This window comes from Heteronotia binoei, chromosome 1, assembly GCF_032191835.1.
Source record: "Heteronotia binoei isolate CCM8104 ecotype False Entrance Well chromosome 1, APGP_CSIRO_Hbin_v1, whole genome shotgun sequence".
Taxonomy (NCBI): Eukaryota; Metazoa; Chordata; class Lepidosauria; order Squamata; family Gekkonidae; genus Heteronotia; species Heteronotia binoei.
In genome coordinates this window covers 195512236-195524544 of record NC_083223.1, presented here as the reverse complement: position 1 = coordinate 195524544, position 12309 = coordinate 195512236, and the positions used below count along the sequence as shown (strand labels likewise).

Below are 12309 nucleotides of genomic sequence, written 5' to 3'. Positions count from 1 at the left end.
GGCAGTTCCAATAGCACTGTATTAATTTTCCAATGCAATCCTAAACAGTTACAATCTTTTAAAATCTGGGCTCCAGTACTCCCCATGAGTAGATCTAAGGCCAGATTTCAGTATATGAATCTTTTTACACACTGCGCTTCTCATCCAGAGCCACCAGGTGACAGTAGATCTTGTACAAAATCTGCAGGACTGAGTTTAGTGGCAATAAAGTATAACTCTGAAGAAGAATATAACTCTGTTTAGGAGTGCACTGCTAAGATATTTTATAGTCCATTTTAGATATGCATTTTATAAATTACTGTTATTTGCCTTGAGATTTTGGAATGGGACTGATAAGAAATATCAGGAAATATGAAATAGTAAGAAAAATAATAATATGTCCTACTGAAACAACTGTAACCAGCTAAATAACAATTAAGTAACTAGTAATAAAAGTGTTACCTCAGCTATCTGTTTACTACTGTCACTCTCTTCTTCGGCACATAAATCAATAAAAAAGTTATCCTCTTTTCTGGCTGGGGTTTTATCGATAAACCATCCACCTTCTGAAATTCTGGTGTCAGATGTTACTTGAGGAGGAGTGCTGGATTTTGTTAGCATAGTCATAGTAGTTTCAGGAAGGGAATCTGGATTTTCTTTCCGGTACAAGGTCAATAAAGAAGTGTTCATGTAATTGGAGGACTGTAAAAATACAATATTTATTTTTTAAAAATCAACAGACGGCATTGATACAGCTTGGATCTCTTCTATTAACATGACTCATTAAGCTATAACCATTTTCCAGGATATGCCAAAGAATCAATTATGAACAACATACAGACAACATTTAACAGTACTTAGCCTTTATGTTTTGAAGGTCACAGAGCCTGCAAATTAGAATGTTTTTCAACTATGTATTTTTTCAAATCAATGACATTTCAAAAACTAAGGTTAAGAGATCTCCTTGCACAGGACACAATGTGACTGAAGTGGGGGCTAAATTGACAACTGGCACCAAAACTCTTGTCATTTTCTCTGTCAACTTACCTGTTCCTCCAAAGACTCGTTGGATAATTCATTTGGAGAATAAAACACCTCTTGCTGATTTTTGTAACATTTCCATGCAATCATCTTTTGCAGCATTTTTCCTCCATATTTTCCTCCCATGATGGTTTGTGTATCTATGATATGCCTAACTGAGGAGAATTATATTGTGTATGATGGTTTGTGTATCTAAGATATGCCTTCAGAGAATATATCGTCCTGGGTAGAGGCAGATGTAAATCAGTCTTACTGATGAATTACTCAAAAGGCTGCTCTGCTGCTCTCCTGTAAAGCTACTGCTCCACTTATCTCCTCTGACATTACTTCCCACTTTATCATTTCTCATTATATGTCCCTTGGTCCCGGCCGTGGCTATCTTCTAACTCAAAATGCTGCCCATTTCTAAATGGAAGGAGTAAGAGGAAGACAAAGAAGAGGATGAGGAGGAAATTCGTTTACAATCTCTTTGTGTTTCTTCTAAACTGAGTTTATGAGTTCCCTGTGCGCAGTGTTCCCTCTAAGCCGAGTTTATGTGAGCTAGCTCACAGTTTTTTAGCCACACATTTTTGTCTTAGCTCAGTCTGCTCAGGAAGGATGGCCCCTGAACACAGAGACACAAACACTGGTGACTTTCTGGACCTCAGAAGCTTAAGACAAACATCCTACACATACCCAGTTAAATCCAGTTACTCATACATTTTGGGCCAGCCCATCCCTGGCTCCCCAAAACATACTTAAACTGGCACTCTGTAGCCCAATTTTATTAATCTCTTCAGCACCTCAGACTCTGTCTGAGCCTTTCACACAAACTGCTGGTTGGCTGTGTCCCCCTCTTCTCCATGTGGATTATGGACTTAACCCCCTTCTTGTCACTATCAATCACCTCTGTTTCTTAGCTCTGTGTGTGTTGATCTGTGATTATTATTTTGTATGAGTAGTGTGAACTTTTGCATTTATCCACAATAAAACACCATTCATGCAATCAAAGGTCTCTTTCTTCCACTGGTATCTCTTGCAATTTACCCTCATATACACCAGTATCAAAGAACCCTTGTACACGTGTACCGCCTATGTGTCAATGATCAGACCTAGGCAATCAGTGTAATAGTACCTCTTGATGGGAGAAGGTTATGATAGAATCAGGCCTGCTCTCAAGCCTGCCTCTTAGCCCTACTCTGCTGCCTGTCCTGGCTTGGTAGGATAGAGACAAAGACATTCCAGAGTATTGAGTTTTAGGATTTATAAGTGTATAACCAAAATGATATACTCTATCTAGACTGGCACCATTCTTTGGACTTAATTTGAGGAATACTTGCCAAGAAGATGGACAGTGATTGATTTAAGGCTTTTTATCCATACTTCTTCCATAAAATTTTGCTTCAGAAGAACTATTAGGAATTTCTATAACACATGTAACACTGAATGTATTCTACTGGAATTATCATATGCCAGTACTTACCGGGTGCTCAGTATCAGTGTCTGAGGTATCCATGCAGCTTTCTGAATCACTTTAGGATAGCAAGACAGGAAGTTTAGCAAAAATAAAAGTTCAACATAATTCCTTAAAACTGCAATCATTTTTAATAACTGGTAATATATCTTTCCTTAGATCAAAACCCTTTGAAAACAGTTTACAGTGCCCCTGCTTCCTCCCTCCCCCAGCATTATCCGCCCATCAACCTTGGAGTTAGACCATCTCAAAAGTCTTGCCTGACCTTGGCACTGGATTGGAGGAGGATGAATAAACTGTAGCTCATAGTGTAGAGAAAGCCTTTTCTCTCTCCATCAAATGATTAGAACTCAGCTTTACCTTATGAAATGGAATGACAACAGTTTCAAGGCAGAACTACCAAAACTAACCTATATCACACAGCTAGGCTAGCCTGATCTCATCAGATCCCAGAAGTCAAGCAAGGTTGGCCTGGATGGGAGATGTCTAAGGAATGCCAGTGACATGGAGGAAGACAATGGCAAACCACATCTGAACATCTCTTGCTTTGAAAACCCTATGGGGTCACCATATGTCAGCTGTAACTTGATGGCAGTTTCCACCACCACATCAAACAGAAGGTTAGTTGACATGAGGAACTCCCAGCAATGAGTTGTTGCAATGGACACTGGGCTAGATAGGTTTAAAAGAAGGTTGGGCATACTTATGAAGGAAAGGACAGTCTTTGGCTGTGAGGAAAAGAGCTGACTAGGAACTCCAGGTTCAGAGGCAGAATACCTCTGTCAGATGCCAGGGATAAGTCAATAGGTGGATGCTGTTTGAGGGCCCTGATTGTGGGTTTCTTGATGGTACATCTCTGGACTAGCACTGGTGTGATCCAGCATGGCTGCTCTTTTGTTCTCTGTGTAGTCTCCCTGAGATAACAAGTTTGTCACTTAGGTCCTTTTGGTCCTGACTTTGCTCCTGAATTCCCAGGTGGCAGCTGGAGCCCGGAATGTGCCTTTTTACCTATTTTAGCTACTACATCAACTGCTCTCTCATCTGGAAGATAGACTACTATCTATGCATGCTTTAGATTAGATTACTGTAAAGGAGCTGCAGCTGTCAGGGAAGGAAGGGGGAAGACCCTGCTTGTCAGTTAGGAGCACTGAGTAAGTTCTGGCTGAGTTTGTTCCTCCTTTGATCACAGGTACTTAAAACCTCAGAGCACAAGCCAATAGATTCTTGGGCTTCTTAGGACTAGAAAATAGATCTATAGCAGACAGAACAAGAGAGGAAGACCTGTTCTGCATTTAGAAACCCCCTTTCACCCTTCCTCTGTCCCTCCCCCCACACTCTATTTTTGTTCTGTGAGCCGCTTTAGATCCCCAATGGGAAGAAAAGCAGGATACAAATAAAATGACAAACAGGCCACTGCTTAATTAACAATGGTCACAAGATGAAATACTCACATTCAACCAGCATTTAACAACTGCATTAATTATCACTATTATTCTGGGCCCAAATCAAAGTGCCAACACTGATCTATTAAATCCTAAATGGTCTTGTGATCTGCCTCATATGAACCTACCTAAAGTTCAAGTTCAGTAGGAAAACCTGCTTTGAGTTTCAGTTTCTTCAGAGGCCAGATCTGCAGGCTCATAATGCTAAGTCACAGTGCTTTCCAGAAAGTTCTAACTCTTGGAATAAAGTAATTTCAGCTTACTCTTTGCTTTCTCTATGTCTTGCTTTCTTTGCCAAATGTTCATGTTCTGCAGTCTCTAAATCCTCAGACTTCAGCTCTTTACTTATTATCCCAAAAACTGTAATAGAAAATCAAAATATAGCTATCATTCTCTGAGATACACAATGTGAACTTCACATTCCTATACGACAGTGAATTGCAATGGTTAGAGTACTGGACTAGAATCTGGGAGACCCATGCCTGAATCCCCATGCAGCCATGGAAACTTGTGGCTAGTCACATACTTTCAGCCTAATGTACCTAGCAAGGTTGGTGTGAGGGTAACTGGAGGAGAGAAGAACACAGTAAGTGATTTTGGGTCCCCATTGGATAGGAACATGGGATATACATGAAATTAATCCAGGGCAATCATATTCTCAGTGTACAAGAAACAGCACAACCTAGTTTGTGTTTACTAGAAAGTAAGGCCTGCTCTACACATGTAGCAGAATGAGTGGTACCACTTCAAACTGCATGTGGAAAAGTAGACTTAAAAAAAATTATTTCAACAGGTATTTCACATGTCATTTTGAACAAATATGACAAAGCTGTCACAAGTTAACCCCGATAAGACAGAGCTGCCACTGGAAGGACTGACCTGAGAACTTAGGTATCTCCAGTTCTGGATGGGGTTGCAATCCCCCCCAAAGGAGTAGGTTCATAGCTCAGGAGTGCTGCTAGACCTTCCACCAGCATCGGCTAGTGAGTGAGCTGTGTTTTTTTCTGGGTAAAATTTGCCACTGCAGTGCATGCTCTAAATTAGATTACTACAATAGGGTCTATGTGGGACTACTTTTGAAGAGTATCTAGAAACTACAATTGGTACAGAATGCTGCAGTGAGAATGCTGGCTGGGGTGGTTGTAGGGGCTATATCAGTCTAGCCTTTTTCCATCTATAGTGGCTCCCAGGTTGCTTCTGGGCCCAGTTCAAGCTGATGGTAGTGACTTTAAAACCCCTATTAGATGTCTAACCATACTGATTGTATCAATTAACACTGTGTAATCTGCTTGGAGTCTCAGTGAGAAAGACAAAATATAATTAATAAATACATAGAAAACTATGGTATTGCTTGCATTATTTTAAAATTGAATATGTATGATTTAGTTTCTTTTTACTTCTGCTTAAATTAAATTTAAATCAGAGTTTAAGAAAAACACAGAGCCACTGGAATTCAGACATTTTTAAAGCTCCACTATGTAAACTCTCTCCCAATAAAAATTCTGCAAAAGTTCTACCCTGTGCATACTGTGCAAGTTATCCCACTCTGGAATAATTAATATAGGAGGAGTTGGAGAATACTGTTGCATTCTCCTACCATCAGCCTGGAATGGTATACCAGCATGGTATCGTGGTTTGATTGTTTGACTAGGATCTGGGGGACCCAGGTTCAAATCCCCATGCTAACAAAACAAACAAAGGAGAACGGGGAAATAAAATCCAACCTGAAAAATACTGAAAATGCTACAAGGGCCAAGCTACAGCAGATAAAAAATTATCACAATTCCAGTTTCCAATTTCAATTGCTGGTTGATGACATACACATGCAAAAATATTGGAAACTATATACCAGATAACATCAATGCAGCTTTATGTGTGAGTGGAGTTACCAAGTGAAGGGATCCATGGCCTGCTTTATAAGCTTATATCATACCACACAATATATGAGATAACAACACCAGGTCAGGATTGATTTATATTATTTTCTGGATGAGTTTTTAAAAAAGTATTATTGACCACTGGGGAAGGCCCTTGAGGCCGAAATGTGTAAGGTTTTGTGTTGGTCATTTGACGTGTCCATCGACTTTATATGGGATATTATTACAGTTTATGTAAAGCTTATTCTGAATCTTAAGGCAATCTTATATTCAGGTTGTGTGCTTTTAATTTTTCTATTGTGTACACAATATAATAAATATTTGTTGTGATATTATTTTATCTGCTGTAGCTTGACCCTTGTAGTATTTTCAAATCCCCACTCTGCTATGGGAGCTTGCTAAATTTCTTTCAGACAGTCAATCTCTGCCAGCATACTCTATCTAAGAACATAAGAGAAGCCATGTTGTATCAGGTCAAAGGCCCATCCAGTCCAACACTCTGTGTCACATAGTGGCCATACCAAAAAAACAACAACCCCAAGTGCCATCAGGAGGTCCACAAGTGGGGCTAGAAGCCCTTCCACTGTGCCCCCCCCAGCACCAAGAATACAGAGCATCACTTGACCCAGACAGAGTGTTCCAACAATATGCTGTGGCTAATAGCCACTGATGGACCTCTGCTCCATATGCTTATCCAATCCCCACTTGAAGCTGGCTATGCTTGTAGCCGCCGCCACCTCCTGTGGCAGTGAATTCCACATGTTAATCACCCTTTGGGTGAAGAAGTATTTCCTTTTATCCGTTCTAACCCTACCACTCAGCAATTTCATTGAATGCCCACGAGTTCTTGTATTGTGAGAAAGGGAGAAAAGTACTTCTTTCTCTACCTTCTCTATCCCATGCATAATCTTGTAAACCTCTATCATGTCACCCCGCAGTCGACGTTTCTCCAAGCTAAAGAGCCCCAAGCATTTTAACCTTTCTTCATGGAAAGTGTTCCAACCCTTTAATCATTCTAGCTGCCCATTTCTGCACTTTTCCCAATGCTATAACATCTTTTTTGAGGTAGGGTGACCAGAAATGTACACAGTATTCCAAATGAGGCTGCACCATCGATTTATACAGAGGCATTATGATACTGGCTGATTTGTTTTCAATCCCCTTCCTAATAATTCCCAGGACTGCGTTGGCCTTTTTTATTGCAATCGCACACTGTTTTGACATTTTCAGTGAGTTATCTATGACGACCCCAAGATCTCTCTCTTGGTCAGTCTCTGCCAGTTCACACCCCATCAACTTGTATTTATAGTTAGGATTTTTGGCCCCAATGTGCATTACTTTGCACTTGGCCACGTTGAACCTCATCTGCCACGTTGACACCCACTCACCCAGCCTCGACAGATCCTTTTGGAGTGCTTCACAATCCTCTCTGGTTCTCACCACCCTGAACAATTTAGTGTAATTTGCAGACTTAGCCACTTTGGTGGCTAAGTCTGCAAATTTGGTGTAGTGGTTTGGTGTACAGCAGAGCCAGTTTGGTGTAGTGGTTAAGTGTGCGGACTCTTATCTGGGAGAACCGGGTTTGATTTCCCCACTCCTCCACTTGCACCTGCTGAAATGGCCTTGGGTCAGCCATAGCTCTGGCAGTGGTTGTCCTTGAAAGGGCAGCTGCTGTGAGAGCCCTCTCCAGCCCCACCCACCTCACAGGGTGTCTGTTGTGGGGGAGGAAGGTAAAGGAGATTGTGAGCCGCTCTGAGACTCTTCGGAGTGGAGGGCGGGATATAAATCCAATATCTTCTTCTTCTTCATCTTCACTCCATTGCTTACTCCCAACTCCAAATCATTAATGAACAAGTTAAAGAGCATGGGACCTAGTACTGAGCCCTGCAGCACCCCACTGCTTACCATCTTCCACTGTGAAAATTGCCCCTTTATACTCACTCTCTGTTTCCTATTAATTAGCCAGTTTTTAATCCACAAGAGGACTTGTCCTTTTACTCCATGACTCTCGAGCTTACTAAGGAGCCTTTGATGAGGAACTTTATTAAAAGCTTTCTGGAACTCAAGGTAAACAACATCTATCGGGTCCTCTTTGTCCACGCATTTGTTCACCCCCTCAAAGAACTGTAACAGGTTAGTGAGGCAAGGTCTTCCCTTACAGAACCCACGTTGAGTCTTCCTCAATAACCCGTGTTCATCAATGTGCCTACTCATTCTGTCCTTGACAATGGTTTCTACCAACTTTCCCGGTACAGAAGACAGACTGACTGGCCTGGAACCCTTTTTAAAGATGGGGGTGACATTTGCTACCTTCCAGTCCTCAGGAACGGAGGCAGATTTCAATGAAAGATTACATATTTTGTCAGAAGATCAACAAGTTCAACTTTGAGTTCTTTCAGAACTCTTAGATGTATGCCATCTGGACCTGGTGACTTATTAGTTTTTAATTCGTCAATCAAATGTCGGACCTCCTCTCTTGTCACCTCAATCTGACTCAGGTCTTTCAACACCCCTTCCATAATTAACGGTTCTGGAGTGGGCAAACACTTATCTTCCACAGTGAAGACAGAGGCAAAAAATGCATTCAGTTTCTCCGCCATTTCCCTTTGCCTCAGTAATCCTCTTACCCCTTCGTCCTCCAAGGGCCCCATTGCCTCCCTGACTGGTTTCCTGCTTCTAATATATTTGAAGAAATTTTTGTTTGTATTTATGTTTTTTGCAATATGTTCCTCATAGTTCCTTTTTGCCTGTCTGATCACAGTCTTGCATCTGATTTGCCACAGCCTGAGTTCCCTTTTATTAACATCACTTAGACTAGCTTTCCACAGCTTAAAGGAATCCTTCTTACCTTTTACAGCTTCTATTACTTTGTTAACCATGCAGGCTTTTCATTATACCTATTTGTGCCTTTCCTAACTTGTGGTATATATTTTATCTGAGCTTCTAGGATTGTAGTTTTAAATAGCCTCCAAGGTTCCCCAAGGGTTTTGACTCTATCTCACAGTGTTGTTATGATGATAAAATTGAGCAGAGAATGCTATTGTAAACCATCTTAGGTCCCCATTGGGGAGAAAAGTGGAATATCTAAATAAAAATTACTTCAGTTCTCTGCCACTTTGCTATAATTTCACTCTGCTAGTTATAACTTGGTTTCATGAGTTCAGTGACAGTTATGGCCAACACCACAAAGGAATGAAGTCTAAGGGTCAGAACTGCTGTAATCAGTCGACATGATCTAGGGTCAATTCAGGTTTGTGTGGGTTGGAGGGTTGTTATTATTATTATTATTATCTGAAGGTAATGTCTTCAGGTTCAAATACAGGTTCAAAAGGTAATGCCTTCAGGTTCAAATACAACATTCTTACCTTTCTCCACCTGTATTCTAAAGGCATTTCTTTTTCTTCTTCCATAATCTGCACTGAAAATGAATTTTATAAATTAGAGGCTAATCCACAATGATCCAATTTCTTAACTAGGCCCTAAACTATATTCTATACAAATACAAAGAGCAGAATTCAATCCACAGTTGACTAGACATATGAAGGGCCAAGGGAAAACAACAACAGAACAGTCTAATTAAGCACACACAACTTTCTGCTTTTCCTCTGAACTTCCCCCCCACTGAAGAGCACTGCAGGAAAAATCCTATGAAATATTTTTTTCTCTTTCAGAAAAAGTGAAATGCTTCTGAAAGCATGGGTTTTCACCCATCCCGCCCCCATTTTTCTTATGGAAAAACTGGGAAATCTGGAAGGATGCTCAAAAAAACCCAACACAAATGGTTCTTTTCCTTTTGAAATAAGTGAGACAAGGCTTTACTCAAAATATGTACTATGAAAATTTTTCTTAGAGACAATCTACAGCATTAAAGAATCTAATTTCTTTATACTAACATACTTTCAATAATATTTTGCTTAAATACAAATAATATTGCAAACAATTCATGTGTTTATCAACACATAATTAAAGTGTGTTCAGCTTTGTTTCCATTTTACAAAGTTTGCCTTAATATGGAAATATGCAGATAGCTATTGTGACTGCATAAGAATGTTTCTGTCCAAACATTTTTTTGCTTCCTACAGAACTTCTTTTGTACCTTCAATTTTCTTTTCTTAACTCTCAGATGGCAAAAATTAAAGGTATAAGAATGTAGCAGTTTGCAATGCCTTCTCAAGTACTGGCAGGCTTGCAATGTGTCTTACAGTAAATTATGATATTTATACTTTTTAGTTCCATAAATATGCCAGATAGAACAGTTTTATATGCTAACTAGGCTATAAACATTGCATTGTATGTTGTTAAATCAGTCAAAGAAATTTAGGCTTCACAGAAAAGTACTGCATACATTTCAAGTTTTTCCTGAGGCTTCAAACTTTTTGGAAATTTTACATCTCTATTGTTGGCATAAATGACAACACACAAGAAACTGCAGTGGGACCCAACAGAATCTCTGTTTTCTTCCTTGCCTGGCCTGTACCCATGCACAAGTCCAAGTGGCTTTTGGGGGCACGTGACTTATGTTCATGCCCTCTCTGTGCCTGATACAAACTACTTGTGCTCCAGAACTTTATTAGTATTTTGTCACAGATTCTTGAGTTTAATTTTCTGAAGGTGTTAACTGCACATTATGTGAAGTCTAATGATCCTTAAATTTTATACCATGCAACCATTGCGGCTGAGATCCAAAAGAAGAAGCTGATGTCTTAACACCTTTCTCTTGTACTGTCTCCCAATAAAAAATCACCAGTCTCAAAACGTTTCTACCTCTTTTGTAGAAAATTCTTAAATTTTCCACTGTAAGCCAAATGCATAGTATGTGCACGTGTGTCAATTTTCAGCAAAAAACCAGGTCATGGACTTGTCACTCTCCCACCCTTTCCTTTTAAACTGCAGTCTCAAACGATGCACTGTATATAATTATTTTAAATTGGTAATTGTGTAGCATCACATAATGTACGGTTCTATGTATTACACAAGATAGTAAGATTAGGGAAAAGCAGATTAGTTTTCATTCAACAATTAGAAGAGGAGTCTTCCCTCCCCGCCTCTTGACTTCTGAAAATGCTCATGGTCTGCACTGGATTTAATTCCTTGAATATAACAATGGTGTCAAAATTTATTATTTTCTGTTAGTTATGGCGTCTGTCTCCAAGAAAAATGTGAAACCCTTTACTCACCTGTATGTTTTCTGCAGATCAGCTGCTAAAATTCCAATATCAACATACTGACCACATTTATTACTGCTCAAGTACTGTAAAATGAACACATTAAACACTAGTTATAAAATGTTTAGCTTCTACAGAAGTTATATGTATGTAAAAGTTATCAATCAAAGGAAAAACTAATATCCCTAAAGGTTCCTGCACTAGTGTTTGAACAGCTATACAAAAATAAATGGATGAATTCCTCAGGAGCAGCAACTAACAACAAAATTTAACTCTTTTTTCAAGTGTTTAAGTTGCTTCAGTTTTTTGGTAATACACACAACAGTGCTGTAATTTAGATCAGAATTACATATCAAAGGTTAAAGCAAGTTTTTAATTGAGAGTTTCTACACTCAGAACCCAAACAGTTTGCCAACTCTTATTAATGATGGAAGAATTTTTTTGTACATTATGGTAATTCAACAAGTACCAAAATTCCAGTTGATGTAGTGGTTAAGTCTGCAGACTCTTATCTGTGAGAACTGGGTTGATTCCCTGCTCTTCCACATGCACCTATTGGTGTGACCTTCAGTCAGTCACACGTCCTTTCAGAGCTGTTCTATAAGGGCAGTTCTTGGCACAGCTCTCTCAGTTCCACCTACCTCACAGGGTGGTTGTTGCAGGGAAGGGAGATTGTAAGCCACTCTGAAACTCAAGAGTGAAGGGTGGGGTATAAATCCAATCTTCCTCTTCTTATGTAGCATGCAATATCACACAGGAGTAATTACACTTAAGTCTATTTTACTGCAAAGATGCACATTCTTACAACTGACTTGTGGATTTTTGTACAAGATACTCCTATTTTACTTGAAATTTCTGAATTCATCAAACTCCAGGACATCCAAACCAACTTCAGATGTTGTCTTTTTTTACTGTAAGTAGGTTCCCAACAAACTGATATATAAATGGTACCTGTATTACAGAACAGATACATTTTTAAAAAGCAATACTGCCACAGTTAGGTGCATCCTAAGCAAATTCATTTTCATATGATTTACCTGTGAGACTTCCTGTGTATTCAATGGTATCTGATTTCATAAGTATTTCTTTAATACTTAGCAATCGTATAGTGCTTTCAGAGCTCAGTTCCATTCACATGCATTATCAAAGTAATCCTTGCAAAAGCCCTGTAAGAGGCCAGTGTTATCATCCCTATATTGCAGATGAAAGACTAAGGACAAAAATGAGGGCTTGTTTAAGCTAGCTAATGAGTCCGTGGCTGGGATGAGATTTACAGTACCATCCTAAACAGTGTTTCATCTTTGTTAATCTATTTAAGATAAATGATTTCAAGGTATCACTCTTCTTAGGAT

At 39.5% G+C, this 12309-nt stretch overlaps 1 protein-coding gene across 2 annotated transcripts in view; it reads right to left on the bottom strand.

The window, feature by feature from the left end:
• Window positions 1–12309, bottom strand: part of NVL (nuclear VCP like) — a 125164-nt gene that overhangs the window by 111589 nt on the left and 1266 nt on the right. The window contains exons 2-6 of one of the 2 annotated variants that reach the window (XM_060245944.1): window positions 10970–11043; window positions 9158–9210; window positions 4179–4275; window positions 2483–2531; window positions 442–681 (exon numbers count right to left, since the gene is read on the bottom strand). In XM_060245944.1, coding sequence (XP_060101927.1) covers window positions 442–681; window positions 2483–2531; window positions 4179–4275; window positions 9158–9210; window positions 10970–11043 — 513 coding nt within the window. The remainder of the gene's footprint in view (window positions 1–441; window positions 682–2482; window positions 2532–4178; window positions 4276–9157; window positions 9211–10969; window positions 11044–12309) is intronic. The other variant, XM_060245955.1, reaches the window with a different exon arrangement.